This window comes from Mustela lutreola, chromosome 8 (assembly GCF_030435805.1).
Source record: "Mustela lutreola isolate mMusLut2 chromosome 8, mMusLut2.pri, whole genome shotgun sequence".
Taxonomy (NCBI): domain Eukaryota; kingdom Metazoa; phylum Chordata; class Mammalia; order Carnivora; family Mustelidae; genus Mustela; species Mustela lutreola.
This window is the reverse complement of record NC_081297.1, coordinates 150,958,800-150,985,004: the sequence shown is the minus strand read 5'-3', so window position 1 is coordinate 150,985,004 and position 26,205 is coordinate 150,958,800. Positions and strand designations below refer to the sequence as shown.

The window sequence follows — 26,205 nt, the reverse complement described above, 5'->3', positions numbered from 1 at the left end:
CCAAAAACACAATCTCCACAGGCCACGGTGCATGTCCGTGGGACCAAGATCGGCCCGGCTGCCCCGCAGGGAGGGAAGCTCCCCGGAACCACCACGGAGCGGCTCCGGCCCTTCCCAGACATGCCGGCCTGGAGCCCGACGGCCCAGACCCCTCCGCCGGGTGTGCCTGGGCCGGGGGCTCCTGCGGCCAGCCCAGGAGAAGGCACAGTGAGGTAGGGGAGGACTGGCCGTGCCCACCTCGGCCCCTCCCCCGCCAGCTGGTCCTGACGCCCCGAGAGCCCCGTGAGGGGGCCCTGCAGGGGCCAGGGATGGGGTGGGGGAGGGGCTGCTGGGAAGCCTGAGCTCAGAGCAGTTAAATAATTCTTTATTTGGGCGGGTTGGGGGAGGGCAGGGGTGGCTGGGCCTGGACCCCCACGGGGGGTGGCACCCAGAGCTCCTGGGGGAGATGGGGGGGTGGTCCCCTGCCGTGCTGGTCCCTCCTATTTGTGCGACCGGGCTGAGGACACCCTCTGCAGACAGTACTGAGCGACAGGCAGCGACAGGACCAGGCTGGTGGCGCGGCGCCCCATCCAGTAGAGGCCGTAGCCCAGCAGGCCCACGAAGGCGGCCTTCACGGCCAGCCGGGACACTCTGCCGGAGATGGACGGCGGGGGGACGCTGGGGAAGGGAGACGGGCTGGGCCGGGCTCGGGGGTGGGGGGCGTGCACGCGCCCCCCCGCCCCCCGCCCGGCCGCCGCCCTCCCCCGCGGGACTCCGCGCTCGCAGGTGACACTCACGTCATGATCTCCTGGATGTTGAGGTCCGTGGTCCAGTTCTTCTCGATGCCCGGGACGTGGCCCATGCCCACGACGCCCACCACCACGGACGGGACGCACTTCCTGGGCTCCGCTGTGGGGGAACGGACACGTCAGCCCTGGGCCCCGCGGCGACCGGGCCCACCGAGCCCCGCCCCGGCCCGCGGCCGCGGCGGTCACCGTCGGAGGCGCGCGGCAGCTCGAGGCGCCGGGCCGCCTGCCGCAGCATGTAGGTCAGGTAGACGTCGCGCTCCGAGACGATGGTGCGGTGCAGGTCGGGGAACTCGCCGATCATCTCGGCCATCATCTGCTCCAGCAGGTCCTTCTGCTTGCAGCGCTCCACGTCGTCCTTGCTGGGGGCAGAGGGCACGCTGCCAGCCTCGTGCGGACGCGGCGGCCCGCAGGAGGCTGGGCTGGCCAGCGCTGTTGACCCAGGGCAGGGACCTCCGCGCCCTTTGTGTCGGGGCTCCCGGGGGAAGGAAGGGCAGGAAGGCCTTGTTTGAGGAGGCTTAGTTCCTGACCCAGCGGGCCGGGCCGTCTTCCTGGGTGGGGCTGCCCGCGGGAGGCCGAGGGGCCCTACCTGATGGGGTCTGACAGGAAGCACAGGCCCCAGGCCAGCTTCAACTTCTGCCAGAAGGACAGCGCCGCGATGGCCCTCTTGAAGGTGACAGGGATGGGCCGGTCGCCCAGGTGGAACTTGCAGAAAGGCACCTTGCTGGCCTGGGGCAGAGGCTACGTGTTGGCTGGGGACGCCTGAGCCCCGGGCAGCTCCCGGGCACCCCTCCTCCCGGCTGACCCCAGGCCTACCTCCTTGAAGGCCTCCCTGAACTCGCCACCAGGAGCCATGCCCAGCTGCTCGGTGATGTGGGCGGACACTTTCAGCAGCAGCATCTGCATGAGTCCAGACATGACCCCGTTCTGCAGGGGAGGGGGCCGGTGTTCAGCGGCCACACGGGCACAGAGCACAGGTTTCCCCAGCCGCGAGGGGAGGGCCCTCCTGCCCCTCCGGCCCAGACCCCAGCTCCTCTGTCCATGTCCCTCCGAGGGGCACATGTCCCTGTGGGAGATGTACGGGGTGGGGGGAAGGCCAGCCAGCACCCCGAGACCACCCCTTCCCCTTTGCCGAGCTCCCGGGGTTCCCTGTCCGGCTCTTCCCGGTGGGGGGGTTGAAGCTCCCCCGCCCCACCTCCCTAGTCTGAAACCCAATACAGGCGCGCCCCTCTCCCGCCCCAGGCCAAGTCCCCTGGGCGCCTCTGCATGGACTGGAAGGCCGTGTGCTCGCGGGCGGGCAGAGCGGGTAGCCCGGCCACCTGGGGAGGGCGCCCAGCCCGGGCCCCCCGACGCCGCACCTGCCTCACGGCCTGCTGCAGCTTCTCCAGGCTGATCTCCTTGGCCTCGCGGAGCAGCGCGCCCTCGTCCATCTTCAGCATGGACACGCGGTACTGGCAGAGCTCCACGACCACCACGTCAGGCTGCACTTCCCGGATGGTCTGCAAGGGACGAGCCAGCTCAGCCCGGTGCCCCGGGCCCAGCACGGACCCCAACCCTGGCCCCGCAGGCGTAGGCCACCTCGGCTGCCGTGCCGACGACACGCTTCTTTAAATGACCGAGGAAAGCGACACAACAGGTCCGCGCGTTGCTGAACAGAAAAGCCCACGAGGCCACGCGGGCTCCGCGGTCTCCGCAATCCCCTCTCTGGGGGCGCGCGTGTCACGCAGGAGGCGTGGTGGCTCCCGGGACGGGGACGCTCGGCCGAGACCAGCCCGGCGTGCCAGCCTCACCTTCACCACGTCCTTCCTGCTGTCGTCGCTGAAGTGGGCCGTGCCCACCACGTACACCCTGCTCCCGTCCTCGGCCACCAGCTCGGTCACCGTGCGCGGCAGGCTGGGTCGCTCTCGCCGCCGCCTCAGCTTCATCTCCAGGAGGAGGGTCAGAGCGTCCGCGTCGGCTACAAGGACAGCGCGTCAGCTGCGGCGCGGCACCCCGGCGGCCAGGGCACCCCGTTCTCAGGGCTGGGCCGTGCGCGGGGCCCAGATACACACAGGGGCACGCGTCCCCGAGGGGGAGCCCCAGCCGCCCAAGCGTCCACGGCATCTTGAAGCACGGAGCCCCCCACCCCAGTGAAGGGTCTCCTGATGGGGCTCCAAAGACCCTGCCTGTACTCCAGAGCCCCTCAGAGACCCCCAGCCCGGGGCTGGCCCAGGCCACTATCCGCCAGACTCAGGTCACCCAGGCTGAGCCCCTTCTGGCCAGGGAGCTGCCCCGCGCCCCCACCCCCCCCCCGCCCAGAATGATCTCAGGGAGCACGCACACAGGTTCTGGGATTCTCCAGAAAGCACCCTGGGCACCACCTCTGAAGCCCCCACTGTCACAACAGGTTCCGTGTCAGCCTGCAGAGGGAAGGGGAATGTTTGAGTCAGGCCCACCCTCCCGGGGGCTGGCCTGGGCTCAGGGCACGTGTCCCCAGGGGCCCACCAAGGACTTGTGCTGCTGCTCTGTGAGCAGCCCACGCCCCAGCACTCACATCTCTCTGTGATAACGGCCTTGTACGCAGCCCGCCCTAGGCTCCCTGGCCCAAGCTCGCCCTTTGCTGACCAGAAACACCCCGGGAACCCACACGCACAGAAGCAGCCAGTGATCCAGGCTGCCACACTGCGGGGGGCGCCCACCCTCCATCGAACAGCTGGCTGGACCCTGAGCCCGAGGTTGTACAGGAACCCCCACCCCCCACCCCCGCCACCACGTCTGGCCCAGGGCTCTGACCTCCTGGGGTGGCTGCTTCTCCTCCCCCTCCATGGTTGGGGAGTGGCTCCTGCACCGTCGAGCGAAGCCTGAGGAGACAGAGGAAGCACGTTCGCACCCAGAACCCCAGGGCTGCGCACGGGGCTCAGTCTGTTTCGAAAGAACCGTAGGTGGGATTGCAGCCTCTGCCTCCCGGTCAGTCTGACACCCGTCTCCCTCCGGCTGTGCGGGTCCGGGGTCCCGCCGGCTGAGCACAGGGCCAGAGACGCCGAAACTGCCCTGGCCAGTGAACTGGGGGTCCTCTGTGTCACCAGGGACACACAACTGCCACAGACGACGGCCCACCCGGACCTCCTGGGCCAAGGGGATCCGGGGCCTGAGGCCTGTGTCAGGCCGCGGGGTTCTGGACACCCTGGGAGACGGCCACACCGGCCACGCAGGCTTCAGCCCCACTTCCCCAAGACGCTGCGGGCAAGCTCAAGGCCGGGTCTGAGTGCACGGGTGGCGGGCACGCTCGGGGAGGCGCCCCTGGGGAAGTGTGGCACGTGGCTGCCGCCGGTCCGGTCAAGAAGCCACTCCAACTTGCCGAAAGCCTGGCGTGCTGTCGTGTTTGGCTCCAGAGTTGGCCTCCGTCACATGGACACTAGTGGACGGAAGGACCGGGGCCCTGGGACGCGTACCCGCCCGAGCGCCGCAGACCTGGGGGGCTGTGCGGTGCTCCCACTGTCCGGCCCTGCCTCTCGGCATCTCGTGAGAGGAAGGCAGGCCCATGGCAGAGTAAGAACCTGCGTCAGGTCCTCCCCCGCCCCCCACTGCGATCGCACAGCTGTGGGGAGCACAGACAGGGCTCTGTCCCGCGGCCACCACCGCCAGCATCTCCCAGCTCCCCCCAGCCCTTTCCTCCTGGGCAGCCAGTGGGAGGGACCTGCCACCTGCGCAAGCAGCTCAGTGACAGGGTGGGGCTCCCTCCGATTTGAGCAAACCCCTGATCTGGTGTCCAGGGACACTGGGACAGGCCCTGGACCTGACCTGAGGACGGCCAGGTTCCTGAAAGAAATACAGTCACAGCAAGGGTCAGAAAGAGGACCTGGCTCAGGGCCAGAGGAGGCAGCCAGGCCCGGGCGGGAGGCAGGTCAGCAGAGAAGGGCAGCTGGGGGGGGCGGGGAGGAAGGCCCCCCTCCGAGCACTCTTCCCTGAGCACCTCCCGTCCAGGACCCCCAAAGCCCCCTCTTCCCACTTTACAGATCAGAGCTCCCCACCCAGGCAAGGTGCCCATGCAAGTGCCAACAGGAAGCAGGGCCCGAGGCGGAGGGCGGGGCGGAGCCGGCGGGAAGCTGGGCCTGCCCCTCCTCAGGCTCCGCAGCCGGCCCAGGAGGGCCCCGCAGCCCGGCTCTACGCAATAAGCAAACAGTTCCTACTTCCTGGCAGCACGAGGCCGCCAAGGTACCGAGCAAACTTAAGAAAACATCCTGTGCGCTGCAGGGAGGCTCCCGGAACAGCCAGCATATGGGAGGCCACCACGTCCTCGCTGTCCCTCTGGCTCCTCGCTGTCCCTCTGGCGGGTGCGGTGGGGCGGGTCTGGGGCACCGCCTCCCGCGCCTCCGGAGCTCCGGCCCGACCCGCCCTCTGAAGCCCAGGAGGAGGCCCGAGCAGGCAGCGGGACAGGCCTTTCTGGGCGTGGGTCCCGCCTCCTGAGGGGGGTGGGGGAGAGCGGACAAGCCCCCAGGCCTTGAGCCGGGGGCTGACCCGTGCACCACAGTGCCAACACGCGGGTCCCTCTGAGCTGTTCCCCTTGCGGCAGCCGCGACCCAGCACTGGGAGCCGGAACTGGTCAGGCAGGAAGGCCACCGGGGCCCCCCTCAGCACCAAGAGTCCGATTCCGAGAAGCCTCTGTCCCCGATGGCCACATCCACTCACTTTCCAATTCTCTGGTTTCTCTCGACTTCAGAGGCAGGGTCCCCGGCAACACCCTCGCAGGGTATCATTTCAGGGGGTTGTTAACGTCCCCTCCACTCCCAAATACACAATTTAAAGATTGATGGCTGGGGCCCGAGCCCTCCCCAGCTGCCAAGAGGGAAGCAAGGCCCCCACCCCCTAGCCCTGAGTCCAGCCCCCATGGCCCTGCACCCACCAGTGGCTGCCAGGGAGCACACACGCCTCCTGGTTTCCTGCCACACTCTCTGGAACCACAGGTCCCACCAGTCCCACCACTGCATGCTGCGGTGACACCCTCGAGGGGAGACACCTGTGCCCCTTCCAAATCCATACCCCAGAGGGCAGCTCTGCTCCTGGGCCATGGCCCAGCCACCACGGAACCTGGCACAAAGCAGGAAAGAGCCTTTTGCCAGATCCGGCTGCTACTCACCACCCCCCTGACCAGCTGCCACTGCCAAGCAGGACTGCCCACGGAGACGTCCGGTGGCCGGATGCCTCAGCCGTGCTGCAGGGGATGGCCTGGGTTTGGCCAGATCTCAGGCCAGCCACTTGGTGTGGCCTGGCCCCAGTGAGGACCCTCCAGCCTGCTGGGACTCTGAGGTCCTGCCTCTAGGATGGAGGTGGTCGGAGCCGTCACCCAGCCGCCCCATCTGTCTGCTCCCAGCTAAAGACACGCGCCACGATGCAGATTTCACTTCAGCTGCTGACCGTGGACCTCTGTAGGCTTCCTCCTGGGTGGGGAGGAGCAAACCCCACGGGGCACTACAAGAACCAGCAGTCTGGTTTCAGGGGACGATGGAACACGGGTCCTCCTAGGCTGTCTCCTCATCTGTAGAGGGACACACCGTGACCTGGCTCTGGAAATCGTCATCCTGCACACAGGTGACAGCAGCAGAATCACCCACAAGCTTCCAGGAAAACAAACTCCAAAGTGGTGGGAGTTCCCAAAGCCCCAGGAGGCCCCATCTTGTCCAGTACTCCAGGAAAGGGACCTACAGGAAGAGCCCCACACGCACGAGGGACCCACCGGGGGGGGCACAGCCCTGGAACAGCAATCAGAGCAGCACGTTAAGCTGTTCTGCATTGGATGACATTATTAGCATCTGAAAATGTTTGGCCGGGCGTCCAGGCGTCCGTCTCAGTGTATCAGACGGTTCGGTGGAGTGGCGGATGGCGGGCTCCTGCCAGCCCCAGGCAGCCGCCGACCCTCTTCTGGGTCCCACTGCTCTGCACTGAACTGCGCCCCCAACGTGCATATACTGAAGCCCTCATCCCCAGGTGATGGCGTTTAGAGATGGGGCCCCATGATGATATTAGGGCCCTCATGAGATCTGGCCGTGTGAGAACACAGCGAGAAGACAGCCATCCGCAAGCCAGGAAGAAAACGTCCTCACCGGCGACCAAGCCCAGCACCTTGCCCCCGGACTCCCAGCCTCCAGAGCTGTGAAAGAGTCCGCTACTGAAGCCCCAGCTTTGGGGTTTGTTGTGGCAGGCTGAGACACCCTTCTCTGCCCCTCTTAAAACTGGAAGGCCACACAGTGCCTCCCAGGTCCCAGACTCCTTCTCGGTGTGGCCAACACCCGCCCAGCACCAAATGGGGCCCCTGGAAAAGCCTGTATCTCCCCATCAACCCACTAGGCTTGCTCAGAAAGTCAAAGGTCCCAAACCAGAGACCGGTGGGCTGCAGGAATGAATGTGCCGCTGGGAGACAGCAGGATGTGGCCAAAGCCCTGACCTCTCCTCTGCCTCCACTTCTTAAGTCGGGGCACCCCTGGCCGCCGGAGAGCCTCCTGGGACCACAGCGCCCGCTTTATGGAGGCGCGGCAAAGTTTGGGACTGAGACGGAGGACATATGCCAACTTGTATCTGCGCCGCAGGCCTGCACGGCTCCTTTCCCAGCACGCCCGGCTGACCCTCCTGGAGCCTGGCCACCGCCCAGGGCTGGGCCCCCGCACGGACCACCACGGCAGGGCGCTGTGTAGGGTCTGCCCACCCACCCTGCCAGGCCCTCTCCTGGTAGCCTCCGACACCACGGCCCCAGGGCCGTTCTGCGAGACTGACCCGTGGTCCCGGGTCAAGGATCCCCTCCAGCCGTACTGCGAGGGGACGAGCAGGGGCGAAAGGGGCCGGAGACGCAGAGAGCGCGGAGCCTGCCCGGGGGGCGGGGCGCCCGGCGGCCGCACATCGCCCTCTCCGGGGCACCGCAAGCCGGCGGGATTCCGCCTGGAAACCACCCAGCCCGCTCGTGCGGCGCAGCGACCTCGGAGCCGAGCCCCCGGGACGCCCACGCCCCGGCAGCCTCGCCCCGGAGAGTTTCCGCGGACGCGCCCGCGCGGCACTCGGCGGCACAGAGGGGGACCCCGCGCGCGGCGGCTGGAGACGGAGCGCGGCGGCCGCAGGCCCCGAAGTTCGGCCGCGCGCCGCGGGACAGCCCGCCGCACCCCGGGGCACGCAGCCGCGCCCGCCCGGCCGGAAGGGCAGCGGCCGGCGGCGCTCGGGAAGCGCCCGGGGTCTCCGGGGGGAGAGGCCGCGGCCCCCGGCCCGCCCCAGCGGAGCCCGCCAGCCCTCTCCCCGCGCCCTGCCCCCTGCAGCGGCCGCCGGCCCGGCCCCGCGCGCCCTGGGACAGGCCTGGGCGGACTCTTCCAGCCGCAGACCCCGCGCTGGGGGCTGACTGGGCCCGGCCCAGGGCGAGGTGGCCCGCGACCCCGGCCGCGACCCGACCCCGACCCCTGCCCGCCAGCCGGGGCCCGCGCCGCGCAGCGTACCGAGGCGGGGCGGCGCTCCTCAGCCGGCCTCCATGCGGCCAGTCGCCCCACCGGACGGGGCGGACCGGGGCCGGGACCGGGGGCGGAGCGGCCGGACGGGCAGGGGCCGGGGGCGGGCGGCGCGCGGCATGCTGGGAAGCGCAGTTCCACGCGCCGCCTGTCGGCTCCGTAGGCGCGCTCTGTCTGCGCCTCCGGACTACACTTCCCAGGGATCCGCGCGCGAGCGCCCGCGGACTACACTTCCCAGGGGCCATGCGCGAGTGCCCGCGGACTACATTTCCCAGGGGGCCGCGCGCGAGAAAGCCCTCCCCACCCCGGCGCCTCCGGCTTTAGGAGGAAGGAGGCGACTGCGGAGCCGTGAGTTCGAGTCCCCGGCCCTGCCAGGCAGCCCGGCGGCCTTGCAAAGCACTCTTAAATTCTCTGAGCGCGGCTCCCAGTCTGCAAAAGGGAAGGTGTTCCCACGACGCCCACGGAGACGCTTTGTGTCACTCGCCCGCGAAAGGGGCAGTCCGTAGTGGGATGGGGTGCGGAGGGCGCCCACGTGGCTCCACCTGGGTCGGGGGTGCCGAGACTCCCGCGCGCCGGCGCCCCGGCCATTCCTCGACTTGGTAGGTGCAGTCCCCTGGGAGGGCAGGCCCCGGTGGTCCTGCTGCCGACCAGGCTGAGACCTGGACCCCAAACCCCGGAGGGGTGCTCGGGGGCTAGTCTCAGGACTGGCGGACCCCGGAGAGCCTGCAGCCACGGGCCGGCTGCCAGCGGAGGGGTCCCAACCGCCCCTCGTCGTCCCCATTTGGCCAAGAGGGCGGTGGGGCGTGGGAGGGGGACTCCCAGGGCCCACGACCACCTCCAGTGGGGTGTCCCGAGGCCGCCTCCCTCTCCTCCCCACGTGCAGTGCCCCCGGCCATGTGCCCCCACGGCCGGGGCCCTGGAGGGGGCCAGGGCGCTGCTGCCCTCGCCTGGGCCCTCCTCGGTCCTCAAAGGGTGGCTGTGGGGCTGGGCACCCTGCGGCTAGGGGCGTGCTGATGGCTTGCCTGCTGGCCAAGTCGACCCTGCCGGCTGTCCCCTGCCCCCAGCCAGTTCCACCGACGCCTGTGACCACCCCCGGCCATAGGACAAGCCAGGCTGAATGGGGGCCGCCGCAGGGACTGCCTGGAGCAGGCCACCGGCCCTTCAGTCTGGAGCTACCTGGGAGTGAGGGGTTAGGCCAGTCCAGCCCCTCCCCTCCTCTGCGGGTCTGGGCTGGCCTGACCCTGCTGGGACCATGCACCAGCACTCAGAGCTGGGCACTGGGCTGCCCCTCAGTTTCCAGGATGAGAGGGCCTGGGGACTTGTAGGGGTCCCAGGTTCCCATGTTCTTCGACGGTGGTGGTCCTGGGGTCCTGCTGGTGGGGGAGATGATCCGCAGCCACTCTTGCTGCCAGGCTGGGCTGTTTGCCCGCTGAGCTCTGTGCAAGAGCCTGAGTGTGAGGCCTCCAGGCAGGTGCTTCCGGGCCAGGCTTGCTGCCCACCTCCCTCCTGCGGCTTCTCGGTCCTGGAAGGGCCCAGCTGGCCTCAGGGTGGCCGCTGTCCTTGGTGCACGCTCCTTCTCTCCAGTTACCTTTCTGTCCCTCTGTGCCGGCTCAGGTCGTTTCTGCGTCCCAACCCTTAGGCTCCCTTCCCCGGAGAGCACAGGGGTCTGCCCGGCGGCGCGCGGTGGATCTGGAGTGAGTCTGGGGGCGGCCCAGTGCCCGCGCCCACACGGTGCTGGCGGGGCAGGAAGAGGCCCGCGTTCCAGTCTTGCCTGTGTGGGAGCCTCTCCTTTTCTGGGATCGGGAGAGTTGCCCCCAGCCACTACAGGGCCCTGGCTAGAGGGAAGGGGCGAGGTGAGGGGAGGTGGTGTGGGGGGCCTTCAGACCGACACCAGAGACGACAGGGTGGCCTGTACTCACGGGCTAAGGGGCATCCTTGGCACCTGCAGCGAGAGCTTGGCCTCTATGGGACGATGACTGGGGCGCTTCTCTTCCCCAGGGAACCAGGGCTCGGCCCAGGAGGAGGGCACTGAGCGTGCTCCGAAGGACAGAACTCTGGGGTGAGCGTTGCTCTGCAGTGTCCTGCTGGGCCTCAGCCCAGGGCACAGGTGGCTGGTAGCCTGGCAGAGCTGTCTCCCCAGAGACACGGAGGGGGCTGCGCTGGGGGCCTCCGCGGCAGGCGTGCGCTCACCGGACTCAGACTTGTGTGCGGGAACATTGCTCAGCCCGCAGGCCCGAGCTCACTGGCAGGAGGAAGGGTGCGTGAGGCGTGGCCCGGGCAGCCGACGCCCCTGCTGGGCTCTGGGACCGTCTCACTGTGTGTGCTGTCAATGGGGTGCGGGGGTAGGCATGACCTGTGGGGGCCCAGCGGAGCTCTGCAAGCGGATGGGCAGGGTGGGGAGGCGAGGGCGGCCTTGGGCGGCTGGGGAGGCTGGGCCGGACTCCAGCCCCACCCAGGGAGCCGCAGGGGGCCCTGGCAAGAGCTGCCGCCCGAGTCCAGCATGACCAGGGTGCCCTGGGTGGGCACAGCCACTCTACTCAGAGGGTTAGGGAGCCCGCCGGCAGGGTGGGACCAAGGTGGGCGGGGGGAGGCGCTGCTGAGGGACCAGGGGCTTCTCCCACTTTGCAGAACTGGCCACAGGCCACACGTGGGCACGTGGGGTCCCTTCCCTGGACACTGAAAATGGTAAGGGCCGACCCGAGGGGCAGCAGACTTCCCAGCCTGGGATGCTGCCGAGAGATGTCCCGGCTCAGGTGAGGCTGCGAGCTCTCTGGGGACAGGGCGTACCAGTGACGCCTTTTTATTTCCTGTTTTGACCTGGGGCCAAGTGGACAGTGGAAGGTTGGCCCCTCCCAGGGCTAATTCTTAGGAACAACAAACTCCCGTCTGCCCACCAGCCAACCCGACACCCTGGCCGCTCACCCCTCTGTGGGGCTCCCAGCCTCGGGGCCTCCCTCACCCGCCCCCACCCCTCAAGGCAGGTGCCCCACAACCAGGGGAGCCCGGAGCCCGCGGACGGTATTCACGCGAGCCAGTCCTCGGCCTGTTTCCCCGCCTGCCTTCTCCGGGCCTTTCCATGGACACCCTCGTCCACTCCGGCTCTGCCTCCTGGTGCTTCCCCCAGCGGCCCCCAGCCTGGGCACGGCCTGAACCCCCCTTCCTGGGGCTGTGAGGGATGAGCTAGCTTCTCCTGGTCGCAGGCCTCCGCAGCCGCCAGTGATAATAAAACCACATTTAAAACCCGTGGAGGGATACAGTCCCTTGTCCGTGTCCCTGTCAAATGACCCAGCTCCGGGGAAGGTCGGCCTGCCCAGCTCCGGGCACCACGGAGATTCCGGGGCCTAGGCTGGGCAGGTTCCCTGTGTAGTACAACCCATGGGCCCATGCCGGTCTCAGCAGGCTCCCTACGACAGGAAGGCAGCCCTCACTGGCTCTAGGGTCCACAGGTCTCTGGCCTGGCCACCTGGCTCCAAGGAGAGCATGTCCGGTTCTGGGGGTCAGCAGCCGTGGACCGAAGGCCAGGTGGCCCCTGGTGGACCCGGAAGACTAGTCTCATCCCACCCAAGTCCTGGGCCCCGTGAGGAAGGCCTCCTGCCCTAGGGCCCTGGAGCAGAAGGGGCGCCCCCAAATCACATCAAGGGGACCTCCTCCAGGAAGGGTTCTTGGCATCCCTGTCCCCTTAAGTGCAGCCAGCGGGCCCCGTCCCCACACATTTGATGGAGGGGTCAGTCTCCTGGGGGCTCCCGCCTTTGCCTCTGCTGAGTGTGTGAGCGCAGGGAGGGCAGGGCGCACCTGATCTGCCCCCTAGGCCCGGAGGGAGAGCCTCGGAGTCAGAGGTCATGGCAGGTCAAGCGCAAGGGACAGCCATGTGCTCCTGCCTCAGGGTGGGTGCAGCGGGGCCCCCAAGGTGACCAGGAGGCAGGTCGTCCAGATGTAGGAAGGCCGGTGAGAGCACCGGCCTCCCGCAGGACGGACCACACGGGACTCAGGCGGTATCAGAATAATATTTATTGATCTGCTCGGTGCTACCTTGTTAATACTGTCCCGTTGTCACCGTGGCTGAGGTAATAGGGGCAGACCCTCCGCGCCAGCCCTGGGTGCCCACGGGAAGCCATGTGGGGCCTCGGGTGGGGGGCTGGGGGCCTGGGTGGGGGACATGGTTATTGCGTTGGATTCCTTGCCTTGCACGCGGGCGTCCACACGGTCTCAGCCCCGTGCCCGGTCACACCGCCGTGCGTCCGCGCTCACGCCCACTCACACACACATCCATGCACGTCCTCGTGGTCACGCGCGCACGCACACACCGCCCTGTGCCTGGCAGCGCCCCCCTCGGTAGTTACAGTGGCCCTAGTAAAGCAGAGGACAGGCAGGTCGGGAGACAGGGAGAAAGTGCATGTCGGTCTGACGGAGGGGGCCCCGGCACCTCCCAGTGCAGGAGCGGGTCCTGAGCACGGCCCTGTGCACAGCCAGGCCCGGAGGTGGGGTCACCCCCAGCTTCCTTCCAGACTCAGGCCCAGAGCTGTCCTGCTTCCGCCTGGGCCCAGAACAGAATTGACTAAAAAAATAAACTCTTCACCTTGCAGCCGAGTGCCTGATTGGGGGTGGGGGGGCGGCTCCAGGCCTTTCTGGCTGGTGGGGGGGGGGGGTGCTCCGCCGGGCTCAAGGCCAGCCCCCGGCCCAGCCAGCAGGCCAGCGATGCTGTCTTGGGGGCCGGGTGGGCAAGGAGTCGGCCCCGTGGCATGCGGACAGGAGGCCAGGAGGGGCGGGCGGTGCTGGGCGAAGCAGAGGCCCCGTCCACGTTGGGCTGGGGTCAGCGGCGCTCCCTGGACACGCGGAGGGGACGGCGGTGGCCCGGGCGGCCCCATTGCTCAGAACTCCACGGTACTCACTACCGTCCTCGGCTCGTCGAACGTGGCGATGAGGATCTGCTGCGGGGGGGGGATGGCAAGGAGACTGCCCACGTCCGGGGCCGCGCGGGGACCCCCGTCCTCCTCTTCCCGGGCTTCGTACAGCGTGCCGATGTGCAGCAGCGGGTGCGTGGCGTTGCGGCTCAGGATGGCGAGGGGGTCGGCTTTGCCCAGACTGGCTGGCGACAGAGGGGCCGTGGTGGGGGCCGCTGGGGGCGAGCAAACGTGAAATGGGCCCCCGGAAGGAAGTGCCGCCCGGGCGGGCTCTGCTGGGTACAGGATCTCCTTCTCAGGGAGCGGAGTGTCTGCAAACGGCCGAGGACAGGGGCAGGTCACACGCTGCAGGCTGTGCACCTCTCCCCCCGCGCCTGCCCCCTCTCTCGGACCCCCCCTGGCAGAGGCTGGTCACCCAGGACCCGGCTGGGCCTTAGGCCCCCCAGGCGCCGTGGGAGGGCTTGATTCTCCCTCCTTCTGCCTCCTCAGCCACGTGGGGCTGCGCTGAGACCCTCTCTGCAGGCTCCAGCCCGCGTGGGCCGAACCTTCCACTGCCTCAGGAGCAGCAGGGCCTACTTCCAGAACCTTCTGTAGAGCCTGAACCACCTCGTCTTGTCCCCTCGGGCCCTCCTGCTAGCGTTCCTCCTGTCTGCTGGGCAGGGCCCCTCCCGCCTGCTTTCTGCCCCAAGGCCGGCCCCCTGGCCACCCAGCCCCCTCTTCCACCCAGCTGCCCCCCCCCCCGGCCCGCGCACACGGTTCCCAGACGCCCGGTCTGCGGAGAACCGCGCGGGGAGGCGGGGGCGGGGGGCTGCCTCCCCCGGGGCCGGGGGTCCCCCGCCGCCTACCTTTGGTGGGTGCTGCGGCCAAGCCCAGCGCGCACTCCTCCGCCTGGGACAGGAAACCCCCTTCCTGGCTCCGGGAGGCGGGCAGGGCGGCGGCGGGCACGGCCTCGGGCTTGGCCTTCTTGGTGCCCAGGATGTAGGGGTGCACGTCCAGGGAGAAGTGGCGCGCGTGCTTCTTGTCGGGCGCCGGCCCCGCGTCGGCCCCGCCGCCCTTGTAGTGGTGCGCGGCGCGCGCGCCCGCGTCCAGCAGCGGCGCGATCAGCGTGTCCGTGGCCGTCTTGCGGCGCACGGGCTTGGGCTTGTCGGCCTTGCTGTTGTCCACGCGCATGATGGCCAGCGGCTCCTTGAAGGGCTGCGGCAGCGGGTTGCCCGTGGGGATCCACTTCATCTTCCTGCGCGGCCGCTTGACGACGGGCGGCTCGGCGGCGCCGTCGGGCTCGGCGGGGTTGGCGCTGGGGTCGGCCGTCTGCACCCCCGCGTCGCGCACGGTGGGCGTGGCGTCGTGGTTGGACTGGGCCAGCGCGGCCAGCAGCTGCCGCACCACGTTGTCGTACATGAGGTCGCTCTCGTTGGTGATGAAGTCCAGCCGGTTGAGCGACTTGATGTGGTCGCGGTTCTCGTTGCAGAACATGGCCAGGATGTTGATGTCGCAGAACTGGGAGCGGCGCCACTGCCGGCGCGTCTTGATGCCCACCTTGTGCAGCTTGTCGAAGATGAAGTTGCTCTTGCGGAAGATGAACAGGTGGATGAGGTTGACGAGGATGATGAGGTTCATGGCGCACAGCAGCACGATGTCCACGCCGGCCACGATGCGCTGCAGCTGCACCGACGGCAGCTTGCAGCTGACGCGCACCGCGGGGCCCGCACCAGCCGGCCCGTCGGGGGCCGCGCCCAGGGCGCACGTGAACTCGTTCTGCTTCTGGGTGGCGTAGTAGGTGCATAGGTAGGAGATGGGCGCCACGCTGAGCAGCAGGATGAGCAGGTGCCGCGCCAGGTACAGCTTGGCCAGGAAGTTGCTGCGGCCGCGGCGCTCCAGGTACTTCTCGAACAGGTTCTGCTCGGGGCTCTTCTCCTTCTCCGCGTTCTCGATGATCTCGCGCCGCTCGCGCTCCGTGATGCCGGGCCCCTTGGACTGGATCTGCTTTTCGATCTTGGGGGCGCGGCCCTCGGCTGCGCGGTGGTAGCAGTTGTCGATCTCCTGCAGCAGGAAGTTGAGCTCGGAGGTGAGGCGGGTGGAGGCCAGGAACTCCCAGCCCAGCGCCGGCACATACATGATGGCCGCGAAGGCCAGCAGCGAGTAGGGCAGCAGCTTGTGCTCAAACAGCGACGGCCACAGGCTGGCGTCCACGCCGGGCAGTGCGTCCCGCAGCTCCGTCCAGCAGTAGCCACGAGCATACAGCGCCTGGTCGCGAGTGAAGTTGTGCGGCGTGTAGCAGTAAATGGGCTCCTCTGAGGGCAGAGAGGACACTCGGGCTGGGGCGCTGGGGCGCTGGGGCGCTGGGGAGGGGGCGGGGGAACGCGCCAGACACACCAGGGACGGCTGTTCCCCCAGTAGAAACGCCCCGGTCCCAGGAGATGCACGGTCCCCTGTATGACCGACTGGTGGCTGGGTGTGGGGTCTCACCCTGGAGACCCCCACACATACAGCGGCTGGCCGGGGCACAGGGTGGGGGTACAGCCCCCCAGGGACTGACCTGCGCTGCAAGCCTGGAGTCCCTCTCTCTATGTGTACAGTCTGCATTCATGTGGGGGGACACCCAGTCCCACAGGGGAGGCGGCCGGGCCCGGCCACTCCGCACACCTACCCGCCCTGGGGCTGCTCTGCCAGGGGGCTCCATCTTCAGGAGGGTGGAAGGCCTGGTCAGGGCCGACCTGGCCAGAGGCAGTTACGGTGGTGCAAAAGTGGGTCCCGCCTGCCCTTGAGGGCATGGGGTATCTCTCCCAGACCCACTGTCCTGGAGAAGGGCAGACCCAGGCGTCCTGGGCGCTGGGTGGGCCCAGGTGGTGACCTGGACTCGAACAGGACGGCAGGGTCACCACCAGGAACAGTGGAAACCTTCCAAGTCGCAGGAGAAAAGCCCGTCACTGAACTTCCTTTCCTTTCCAGATGGTGATGGCACAAAGCAAGAGCCAGAGAATGTGTCAGGGCTGTGCGGGGCTTTGGACACTTCTCCAAAGGGTAACACTTGGCAGGCTTGGAGCTGTCCCTCTGCAGCACCAGCCTCCATGTTCACGGCCCCAAAGGCCTGGCCACGCTGCTGCCAGGCCAGCTGGAGCCCCTCTCACCGCAGAGGCCAGGGGTCGGCGGCCCTCCTACAGGCTTGGGCCACTGGGATCCTAGCCCCAGACTGGGCTCATGCCCGCCCCCTGGCCTCCTGGGGAGATGCAGACCCTTTTCAAACCCCGGGGGCCTAACAGACGTCCACACAGGGCTATCCAAGCGGCCACGTGCTAATACACAGAACCTTACGCAGACCCTGCAAGGGGGATTAGGCGAGGCTGGGGAGGGGGATGGTCCTGGGTTATTGGGTGGCCCCAGTGTGATCTCGGGGGTCCTTAGAGGGTGGGGGGCGAGAGGGCTGGAGTCAAGGATGTGGGGGAGAAAGTAGAGGCCACTGGGCTGGGCCGGAAGGAGGAGGTCAGCCCACAAGCCCGGGAGCGCAGGGTCTTTAGAAACCGGAAAAGGCGAACAACAGGGCCTCCAGGCGCCTCCAGAAGCAGCTGGGCCCTACCGAGCCCCACGCGCTCGCCTGTAATGCCCACCAGGCTTCTGAGCCACAGAACCCTAGGGTCATGTGTTATTTTGAGCCCCTGAGTTTGTGGTCACTCAGCGCACCAGGCGGGAGCTAACCTGGGGTGGCCGGACCCGGGGCCAGCGGCCTCCTCTGCCGAGACCTTGTCCTGTCCCCTGAACAGACGTTTTCCCGCGGTGCTGGGGGCCCTGCGGGGGTGGGACCCCCATGCAGGAGGGAGGGTGAGACCCTCAGAGCCTGCAGGTGAGGGTCAGGGGACTTGGCCCCCGAGACGTGCAGCAACCCCTCCCCAGAGAGCAGGCGGCCTCTCTGGCTCCCCGGGCCCTCCGAGAACTCGGCACAGGCCCTGAAGCCCACGTGCGCCAGGCCCCATGGGCGGAGCACCTACCCTCTCCCCTCTGCGGACAGGGTGCGCACTCTGGGGACACCTACATGCCCCCAGGCTAGACAGGCACCCAGGACACGTGGGGCCCAGCTATCTGGCTCCTTTAAGAAAAAGCAGCTGGCCGTTCCCTGTGCGGGGCCGGAGGACATCTGCGGAACCCGACGACTCGTCGGGGCGGCCTCTCGGTCCACTGCTGAGTGGGTTGGCACAGTGAGGGGCCTGCTCGTGGCAACCCTGGCCAGGAAACACAGGAGTCTTCCTGCCTCCTCTGCCCTCCGGATGGGGGAGGTTTAGGCTAGGGGCCCAGTGCTGCCTTGTCAGCAGCTCACCCCAACTCTGTAGCCAGTACGCGTTTACCATCACGACCCTGATGAGCAAATCAGGGTGCAGAGAGTGGGTGTCGCCCTGCTGCAGGGGTCCCCTTGCAGCGAGGACCCGAGTAAGGGTGGGGGTGGGGTGAGTCACAGCCCCTTGCGCCAAGCCAGCTCCTAGCTGCTGGGGTGTGGATCCTTCCGGCAGTGGCAGGGCACGCTGGCCTGTGCCTCGGGGCTGGGGCGTCAGCGATGGAGGCGGACGCAGCACTGCGGGGGCCGGAGGTGTTGGATGGAGAGGTCTCCGGTGCCCTCTGAGGGTCAGCACTTCTGACCTCGCTTCCTTCTCGCACCCTCACCGGAGCTGTCCCCTTGCGTCAGCATGTCGGGAGGCCCTCCCCAGTTCAGCCTGGGGACGCATGGCTCCCCTGTACCCCTCCTGTCCTCGGGTCCGGGGAAGGGACCGGGGATGCGTTCTGTCTGAAGCACCAAGAGACAGCTTGCTGCATACGCCCACTCAGCGTCCTGTCCTGCCTTGAACCCTAATCTAGGTACATAAGGGCAGCAGCCATAGCCCCCCCAAACCCTGAGGGGAGTGGGGCAGCCCTCCTGTGTTCTATGACCGAGGACAAGGGTGCCGAGGCAGGTGTGTTCGACGGACACGCAGCACGGCCCAGGATGCCAGGCAGCAGCGGCCGGCCTGCCCGCCACTGCTCAGAAAGCCTGCCTTGTCCATGCTCAGGGGGCCCAGCGGGCACAGACATGTCCACGTGCAAGCACAGGTCAGTACGGGGGCGCCGTAGGGGGCAGGCCTGCACAAGAAGGCCCAGGGAGCTACCAGGACCGGGGATGAAAGGGTGAGCTCGGGAGACCCTGGTGGCCCAGGCCTGACCGGGCATGGAGAGGTGCTGAGGGTCCATGTGGGGTTAGCCGGACTGAGGACAGCACGGGAACGGAGGCCTGTGCCCCGGGGCCTGAGGATGACAGTCCTGAGCCTGCCTCGCCGTGCCCATCCGTAGAGGGCAGAATTGTGTTCTCCGCAAAGGAAGTTGAAGTCCCGACCCCTGGTACCTGTAACTATGACCTTGTTGGGAAATGTGATCCTGCGAAGGTCACACTGGGTGCACCCTGGGGGGGGGGTGGCCGTGAGGTGTCCTGACTGCACTCCGCAGGGAGGCTGCTGGGGACGCGCTCTCTCCCTCGGCCTTCCCTCTGGGCGCGCGCTCACCCTCTCTCAATTAAATACATCTTAAAAAAAAAAAGAGAGAGAGAAGGTCCCACGGGAGTAGGAGCCCCAAGCCAATGACTGGTGGCCTAGTAAGAAGAGGGAATTTGGAGCACGTGCCCAGGAAGAGGGTGCCCATGTGGACGGGCAAGCAGAGCCGGGGTGAGGCGGCCCCAGAAGCTGCAGCAGCCAGAGGGACCCTACCCCAGCTCTGGGAGAGAGGCCCCGCCCACCCCGTGGTTTTGGACGGTCAACCTCTAGACTCTGACAGTTGAGTGACTTAGTTCCAGGCATCTCAATAACCCGACACCCCTATGTGCCCTGAGAGACACTGTGGGTCACACCTGCCTCTGCACCGTGCTACCCCCGGCCCTGGGAGCGCGTCCTGTCCCAGGAGTGTCTGAGTGTCCGCGCACTCGTGTCCGAAGACAGAAACTGCAGAGGCCCCCAGTGTCTTATCAGGTGGCCTGCACATGGCCGCCGCAGGTCTGGTGGGTTCCCAGGTCATAGGGAGCCCTAAAAATCGAGCCCTTTGTATAAGAGCCAATGCAGAGTTCGAGAATGTCTGCCGGTGTCCCTCAGAGGATAGCCCTCCTCGAGGGCTGCACAGGGACCCCCGCCCCCTCTGCCATGGACGGGCACCTCTGGCCCTCAAGCCTGGCCCGAAGGCCCGCGGGGGGCCTCCCCGGACCCGCCAGATCTGGGTGGACCACCGCCCACCTCTCCCTGCGCAGCTCTGCTCCTTAGGGAGGCCACTCTTCCACCTCCTTGCTCCCAGTGCCTCCCAGGCTGCCTCACCCCAGGTCACCTGTGGGGAGGTCCTCCTGGCGCCCCCACGTCTGTCAGCTTAAGGCCTCAGCCTCTCACAGCGTACTGGTTCCTGTCACCGCCCTATCCCGCCTGCGTGGGCCTTCTGGTTGGCCAGGTGGGGTCACTGCCCAGCCCCGGGAGAGGCTCGGCCTGGCCTCAGGGTCCTGCCCGCAAACCTTCTGGGCTCCCAGTGCCCGGAGCAAGGCCGCCCCCTGCAGCTAACCAGACCCCAGCCGGGTCCCAGGGCCCACCACTGCCGGTCTTGCCGCTCTGGCTCTGCCCGCAGCCCGTGCTCTGACAGCCTTTGGCTTCAGCTGGAACAGCCTCTTCTGGTCCCCACCTGGCCACTCCTCCTGCCCTCATAGCCGGCCCACTCCCCCTCCTGGTCTCTCCTGCCAGACCCCAAGTCTCATTTGCGCCTGAGACCACCAGGGCCGGGCTGGGTCCGCCCCGGCTCACGGGGAGCGCAGGGAAAGTAAAAACAATCCAAGGGGGGAGAGGGGTTCGGAGGCAGCCCCGGGCGACCAGCGGCACATGCAGCGGTGCGGGGAGGGCGGTGGTGGCTGCGGATCTGCGGGGAGACCCCCGGGGCGCCGCCAACGCCGCCAGGCCCCGGCGGGATGCCGGCGCGGAGACTCGGGGAGCGCCCGGCGCCCGACACCTGCGGACGCGCCCCCAGCCTCACCTGCGAAGTTCTTGGTGAATACCAGGGTGACCAGCAGGATGGGGACGAGCACGGTGCCGATGGTGACCACGCGGTCGAAGGGCAGCTCGAGCTTGAGCTGCAGCAGCAGCGCGGCCAACGCGCCCGCCTTGTCGTCCTGCGCGCCGGGCAGGATCAGCTCGCGCAGCTTCTCCCCGGCCAGCAGCGCCGTCGCCATGTCCGCGGACTGCTCCAGGAGGTGGTGCATGGGGGGCGGGGGCGCGGCCCGGGGGCGCGGGCGCGGGCGGGGCCGCGGGGCGGGGGGCGCTGGGGCGGGGCCGCGGGGCCGGGGGCGCGGGCGGGGAGCGCCGGCCGGGGGGCGCCGGGGAGGGCCGGCGGGGCCGCGGGGACGGATGGGGGGCGCCGGGCGGCAGGGGAGGGTGGCGAGGGTGCGGGGGGGCGCCGGGCCGGCGCGGGGGTGGGGGACGCTCCGCCGCCGCCCCCGCGGGCAGGGGTCGGACCGCCCGCGCCCCGCCGCCCCCGCCTCGGCTGCAGCCCCGGCCGGGCCTGGCGCGTCCCTGCGGCGGGGGCGGCGGCTGCTGTCCCTGGCTGGGGCCGGGGCCCCGCTCCCACCGCGGGGAGGGGGCTGTTTACCTGCGGCGACCGGCAGCGAGGCTCCGCCCCCCCCCCCCCCCCCGCCCCGGCCACGCAGATGCGGCGCCGGCGATGACTTTGCAAAAAATATTTAAATTAAATAAAATGAATTAACAATGACTGGTCCCTCCTCCTCTTCCTCGGGTTGGGGAGAGGCCGAGCGGGGCCCCCTCGCGGGCTCGCGGTCGCGGGAGCCGCCCCGGCGAGGAGGGGTCGCCTCGTCCCGCCTCCTGGCACCTGCACCGCTTCCCGGCCCGGAGCCTGGGCACCGCGTGGGCGCTGGGACGCACGCGGGGGACGGGGCACCCCCCCCCCCCCCCGGCTTGGGGCAGCGGCCCGCGGACACTGCGGGGCGACTTTCCCATCCCCCAGCGCCGGAGCCCCCGCACATCACTTCCCGCGCCCCGCTTCCTCCTCTGCCCTGCACCGCCTCCCGCCGCTCGGCTCAGTCACTCCTCCCTCTGCCTCGTTTGACCGACGCGCTGGGGGCCGGCCTGTGCCAGCCCCCGGGGTAGGCTCTGGGGTGCTGGTGCGCCCGGCCCGGCCTCCCCGCCACCTTCCCGACCTCCAGCCCCTCCATCCCCACGCCCGGCCGTGCCCGCCGGCGCCCTCGGGACAACCGCTGGCACTTGTGCTGGGTTTGGTCCGCAGCGCCGAGCGCAGGCGCCACCGTCAACCCCGCTGCCCCCGGACCCTCTGTGGCTCATCATGTTTTCCTTTTCTTCGCGGCTTGTCCCCTTGCCACTATCATGGGACATACACGTGCCGTCTTCGGGAAGTGTTTGGTGTGGCTGCAGGGTTAACGTCACGCAGGAGCTCCGTGTCTGGGGCGCCGGTATTTACGGGTTCTGAGCCCCTGGGGTGAGCCTCCACCTTTCTCAAGGGTCTCTATGCTTTCAGAGATTCGCAGGTGCTTCTGAACGACGCCCAGCCCTGGCTTCCAGCACGTTTTATTTGTCTACTACTTACTGACACAGCTAGGCTGCCTAGTTTCCCAGTGGCTCCCCAGATGACCCAGAGTCCCTGCCCCCAGAAGACGTAGACCCCACCTAATCCAGACACTCCCCGACAGCCCAGCTCCCTCCAAACCCAGCAGCCCTCAGATAATCCAGGCACTTCCCAGCGGTCCCAGATGCCCCACCCAGATAATGGCACGGATGTCCCTAAGGCCCTTTGGGACCCCCCCCCCCCCAGAGTGGTGCCACTGGGGGGACCTTCTGTGTTGCTTTCCAGAAAGGCTGGACCACAGTCCTACCATGAAAACGAGGTTCTGTCCCCATAAGGTTCCCAGGTCTTGGCACCATCTGCTTTCTGGTAACTGCCACCCTAGGGGCAATGTCGCTTTAGTGTTCTCAGTCGGCCATTTCTGGTTCCCTGTGGGTTTACTGCCTCTTCAAGCCCCTGCAGACCGAGAGGTCCTGTTGCTGGTTCACGTGCAGCTCCTGGACTTACAGCAGCCGCTCTGTTAATCTGCTCGCAGGCTCCTTCAAGTCCTCCTGTCTGTTGGGTTTGTCCATGGAGTCTGGATAGAAATCCTTAATTTTGATGTAGTCAGATGATGTGTTGTGTTTTTAACCCCAGTGGTTTGTGGTTTTCTTTGCCACATCACGAAGGCAGCCCGGTGCCCCTCTAGGAGCAGGAGGCCCTGTCGCCCCCACTCGTTCTTCTGCGGACTCAAGCAGACATGTTGAAATGAGCTTCGTTTCTGCGTTGCCGTGAATTGGTTGGTGACCCGCGACGCGGGGATTTCAGGAGACGATGGGGCCAGAAGATTGCAAGCCCTGCCACCCCCACAGGTGGCCCCACAGGTGGCCTTACTCATCCAGCGGCCACACCTGGAGCTGCGAGACCACGCGTGGAGGTAGAAAGGCAGCTTGGTTTTTCTCCGTAGAGCAAGGGGTCTTTTCCCACCACTGCTGACCAAGCAGCGCGCCCTCTTAGACCCCCAGGTACCGCCGGCGCGTCTGCAGGGGCTGGCCCTCGCCGCGGCTTCACAGTGCGCGCGCGGGCGGGCGGCCCTCCGGTGGCGTGCGGCGGTCATCCCGGGTCATCCCGGCGCTCCTGACCTTTACTCTCCGCGCGCTTTACGGAGCTGTGGCCAGGGTTCCTCCTGTCCAGCCTGGCCATGCAAGTGCATTCTGATCCCAACGGACACCCTGAAAAGGCTGCTGGGTTGTGCTTCCAGATGGGGACACTTACGACGTGCTGGGAAGGAACAGTTTGAAACGGTGAGCAGAAAAATGGCAGGTAAGCGAGAACAAGTAGACACAACCTCCATGTCTCCTTCAGGGCTCTACAAGCACAGAAGTCAAACCCGGTGCAGGCCACATCTGCCTGCAGGAACCACTTAGCTTGCTTCCCCAGGGGTCCACATTGGTCTGGGCAGCTCGACCTCCTTTTGAGGGCAGACCCCCATGCACTTTCATCCAGGGCTTAGCAGAGCCTCCTGGTCACCGGGGAGGCCCCCCACGCACTCTCCTGCCTGCTCTGGGCCCCGCCAGGCTGCATGGGATGCCTCTTGCCCTTGGTGTCCCGGGGCCTGCGTCCCCTCCAGAATGACCCCACATGGTCTCCCGTCACCTGACACAACTCTGGCCCCCTGGCGAGGAGTACCTTGCCCCGGACACCCAGCCCAGGTCTTCAGTGACTGTAGGACCCTGACTGCTGTCCTTCTGGCGTTTGGTGGGGACTCTCTCTCCACAACGTGACTCGCACCTGCTTCGGCCCGGGCCCGCGAGCCGGGGCGGCGTCCAGTCTCTCCGAGCTGGACCGGCTGGGCTGCTCGCAGGATTGAGCAGGTTTGGCTGCAGGTGTACTGACCACTCTAGGGTGGCGACAGGTCCCCGTGACACAGTGTGGGCAGGAACAAGGGGACAGTGCTGGGACGACAAGGACAGGTAGGCAAGCGTGGCCATTCAGCGGGTGGGAGAGCAAAGGTGGAACACATTGTGCGAGCTCGGCCACCAGTGGCTCCCCCGCCAGGCCTTTCTGGGGGCCCTCCTGGTCCCTGCTTGCTGTCCGAGAAGGCTTGCCCTCCAACACTCGCTCTGGAGAGGACACAGAGCATGGGGGTGGGGTGGGGGACAGACGGGAGGACAAAGGTCATGTGAAGAGAGCACAGTGGGGTTTCAGCCAAGAGAGGGGCAGGCGACCTGGCCCACTGTGACCCTAGCCGCTGCCGCATGAAGCTGCTGAGGGTGCCTGCCCCGAGGCCACTGTGCACGAGGCCAAGAGCAGACGTTCCTCGAAGCAGCAAGGACAGGATTTTCTCACATCTCGACAGCGACTTCATCACCCGGCTGACCCACAATGCCGCGTGAGGCGTCTGCAGTCAGTGGAGTCCTGTCCTCAAGCATGGGGGTCAGTATGGGTTCTGGGCTGGGCCAACGGAGCCTCAGTGTCCCCATCTGAACCCAGGAAGGCCTCTTGTGTTGGCAGCGGTGACAAAGCGCTCGTTAGTACCCTGGGGAGCGGGGGTGGGGTCAGTGTCGCGGGGCGCACTAGGGTCCTAGGGTGGGGGCCCTCTCTGCCTTGTCCCTCCCCACCATGCCCCTGTCCTCTGCAGGACCCACAGGAAGTCCTCTAGGACAGCACCGGGCGGCGGCTCTGGCCAGGCCGTTAGGTTGGTGTCAGGAGCTGCTTGCACTCGCTTTCCTTCCTGCCCCTCCCCCGCCTCGCCCACCACACTGGCTGGTGGGGACAGTGGGGAGGGCACCGGTCCTTGCACAGGCCCCGGGGCCAAGGACGGCCTGCGCAGACAGGGAGCCCTGTGCCCCGCGGAGCCCAGAGGCCACAGCTCTCCTGCTGCCACTGTCACCTGAAGTTCTTGGTGACTTCACGCCTGGTGACCGTTTGTACCTGAGGTCTGCCGCCCCACGAGGCCAGCGAGCACAGAATTCCCGGGACCCACCTGGGGTTCCCAGCCCTTCGCTCTGTCAGGCCCTGGCTGCTTCTGCGGGGCGGTTGTCCAAGGCCCAGAGAAGGGGACTGGGCCCCATGTGCCCGCCACGTCCCCTTTAGCCACTCGGCAGCACAAGCAGCATGGGTCAGGAGCCTGTGCACCCACAGCCCCTTTCTGTGACCGCCCTGGGCAGCACCGTGGGCCCGGAAATGCCCCAGGTCAATTCCGGGACAAGTCACCGGTGCCCCCGAGGCCCTGCTTCTGCTCCCTCCCTGTGGAGATGGCCCTGGGGGCACAGAGCTAGCGGTCCATGACTCACACCAGCTGCCTTCCAAGCGCGCGACACCCCTCCCAGCTCTCCCACGGCTGTCAAGAAGCGAGTGTGCCGGGCGGCTTCTGGTCCCCCAGCCCTAAGCCACATTTGCTCTTGGTGCACTCAGGAGCATGGAGGGTTCCAGAACCACCACCACTGAGCAGCTCCCATGGTGCCTTCCCCAAGGCCTGGGCCAAAGCTGGGGAAAGACACGCAGAGCCCTGCTGAGTGCTCGACATGTCCAGACCCTGGGTGTGAACGGGGTCTTCTGGGCCCCACAGGCACGTGAACCGCGCCCGCAGAACTCCGTGTCTGCACACGTTGGGGGACCTGCCTGGAGCCCAGACCAGCAGACAGAGGAGGTTCCCACCTGCCCAGAAAGGGCCGATGCCACGAGGCAGTCTCCCGAGCTGTGAAATGGGGCCCACCAGAGTGGAGGTGAGCACCCCAAAAGGCCTAGCCCGGAGCCCGCGCTGCTGGCCTCTGGTGGCAAAGACTCAGAGACTTGCTGGCCTGGGCAGGGTGGCTGAGTGGGGTCCACACCACCCCGTGGCTCCCTTGTCATGTCTGGTGCTACATGCTTCGTCCTCAGAGCCGCCGGCCTCAAGTCCTGAGGGGCGGGGAGGGCTCTGCCTGGGCCTCCACACTCCGCATGCAGCCCGCCACCCTGGCTGCCTTCCTGGAGGAAGCAGTCATGGGTTCCAAACACATGTGGGGACCCAGAGCCTCAGTGAGGAGCACTGTAGCCACACAGGGTCGTGTGTCTGGGCAGCGGCCTGTCTTCCCGTGGAATCAAGAGCCTCCGTGCCCCAGGGTCTGCTTCTCGTGGTTGGTGAAGCTGTGCCTGGGCGTCTCCCCGTCCAGGGCTTGACTGGCCCCCACGCAGGCTGCTGCAGCTTCTTCCCGCCCCACCGCGGGCACAGCCGGAGACAAGGCCCCTTTACTGGGCGCCTGGGTATTCCTGCCCCCCACGCCTGGTGCTGTTCACAGAGAACAGTCCCCAGCCAGCCCTCCCTGGAAACCGGTCCCCGAGGATGTGCAGAGACGGCCCCCCAGCTGCTCCACGGCTCCAGGGGAGCAGGATGCTGACCCCACTTCTGTGTGGCCGCCCATCCCCACGTGGAGCCCCCGCAGAGGCCCCGGGCTTTACGCGGCTGATGCTGGCCCAAGGGGCTGGAGAACTCATGGCAGCCCGCGGGGGTCAGAGGCCACGTGAAAGCAT

At 67.7% G+C, this 26,205-nt stretch overlaps 2 protein-coding genes across 4 annotated transcripts; both read right to left on the bottom strand.

Annotated features, from left to right (window-relative positions):
- Positions 1-343: 343 nt before the first annotated feature.
- On the bottom strand, positions 344-8,341 carry TRABD (TraB domain containing). 2 transcript variants are annotated; one of them, XM_059187343.1, is made up of 10 exons: positions 8,237-8,341; positions 3,558-3,625; positions 3,106-3,184; positions 2,576-2,742; positions 2,144-2,284; positions 1,602-1,712; positions 1,375-1,514; positions 975-1,147; positions 777-888; positions 344-657 (listed from the first exon to the last, which is right to left on the bottom strand). In XM_059187343.1, the coding sequence occupies exons 2-10, from the start codon at positions 3,588-3,590 to the stop codon at positions 480-482; spliced, it is 1,134 nt and encodes a 377-aa protein (XP_059043326.1). In that variant the 5' UTR covers positions 3,591-3,625; positions 8,237-8,341; the 3' UTR covers positions 344-479. The 2 variants fall into 2 exon arrangements, with proteins under 2 accessions (XP_059043326.1, XP_059043325.1); XM_059187342.1 differs by lacking the exon at positions 8,237-8,341 and having other exon boundaries at positions 344-630.
- A 3,897-nt stretch (positions 8,342-12,238) lies between these two features.
- Positions 12,239-20,433, bottom strand: PANX2 (pannexin 2). 2 transcript variants are annotated; one of them, XM_059187340.1, is made up of 3 exons: positions 20,158-20,433; positions 13,992-15,437; positions 12,239-13,457 (listed from the first exon to the last, which is right to left on the bottom strand). In XM_059187340.1, the coding sequence occupies exons 1-3, from the start codon at positions 20,381-20,383 to the stop codon at positions 13,114-13,116; spliced, it is 2,016 nt and encodes a 671-aa protein (XP_059043323.1). In that variant the 5' UTR covers positions 20,384-20,433; the 3' UTR covers positions 12,239-13,113. The 2 variants fall into 2 exon arrangements, with proteins under 2 accessions (XP_059043323.1, XP_059043324.1); XM_059187341.1 differs by having other exon boundaries at positions 13,992-15,390; positions 20,158-20,257.
- Positions 20,434-26,205: the final 5,772 nt, after the last annotated feature.

Bases quoted from the DNA above. Each gene is read 5' to 3' on its own strand.
- TRABD (XM_059187343.1), bottom strand. From the start codon at position 3,590: ATGGAGGGGGAGGAGAAGCAGCCACCCCAGGAG. The intron at 2,285-2,575 runs GTGAGGCTGGCA...CGTCCCTTGCAG, and splicing joins GCAGGAAGGACGTGGTGAAG to ACCATCCGGGAAGTGCAGCC. The intron at 1,713-2,143 runs GTGCGGCGTCGG...CCTCCCCTGCAG, and splicing joins TGCAGCAGGCCGTGAGGCAG to AACGGGGTCATGTCTGGACT.
- PANX2 (XM_059187340.1), bottom strand. From the start codon at position 20,383: ATGCACCACCTCCTGGAGCAGTCCGCGGACATGGCGACGGCGCTGCTG. The intron at 15,438-20,157 runs GTGAGGCTGGGG...CTCTGCCCTCAG, and splicing joins ATTCACCAAGAACTTCGCAG to AGGAGCCCATTTACTGCTAC. The intron at 13,458-13,991 runs GTAGGCGGCGGG...GGCCGTTTGCAG, and splicing joins GGCCGCAGCACCCACCAAAG to ACACTCCGCTCCCTGAGAAG.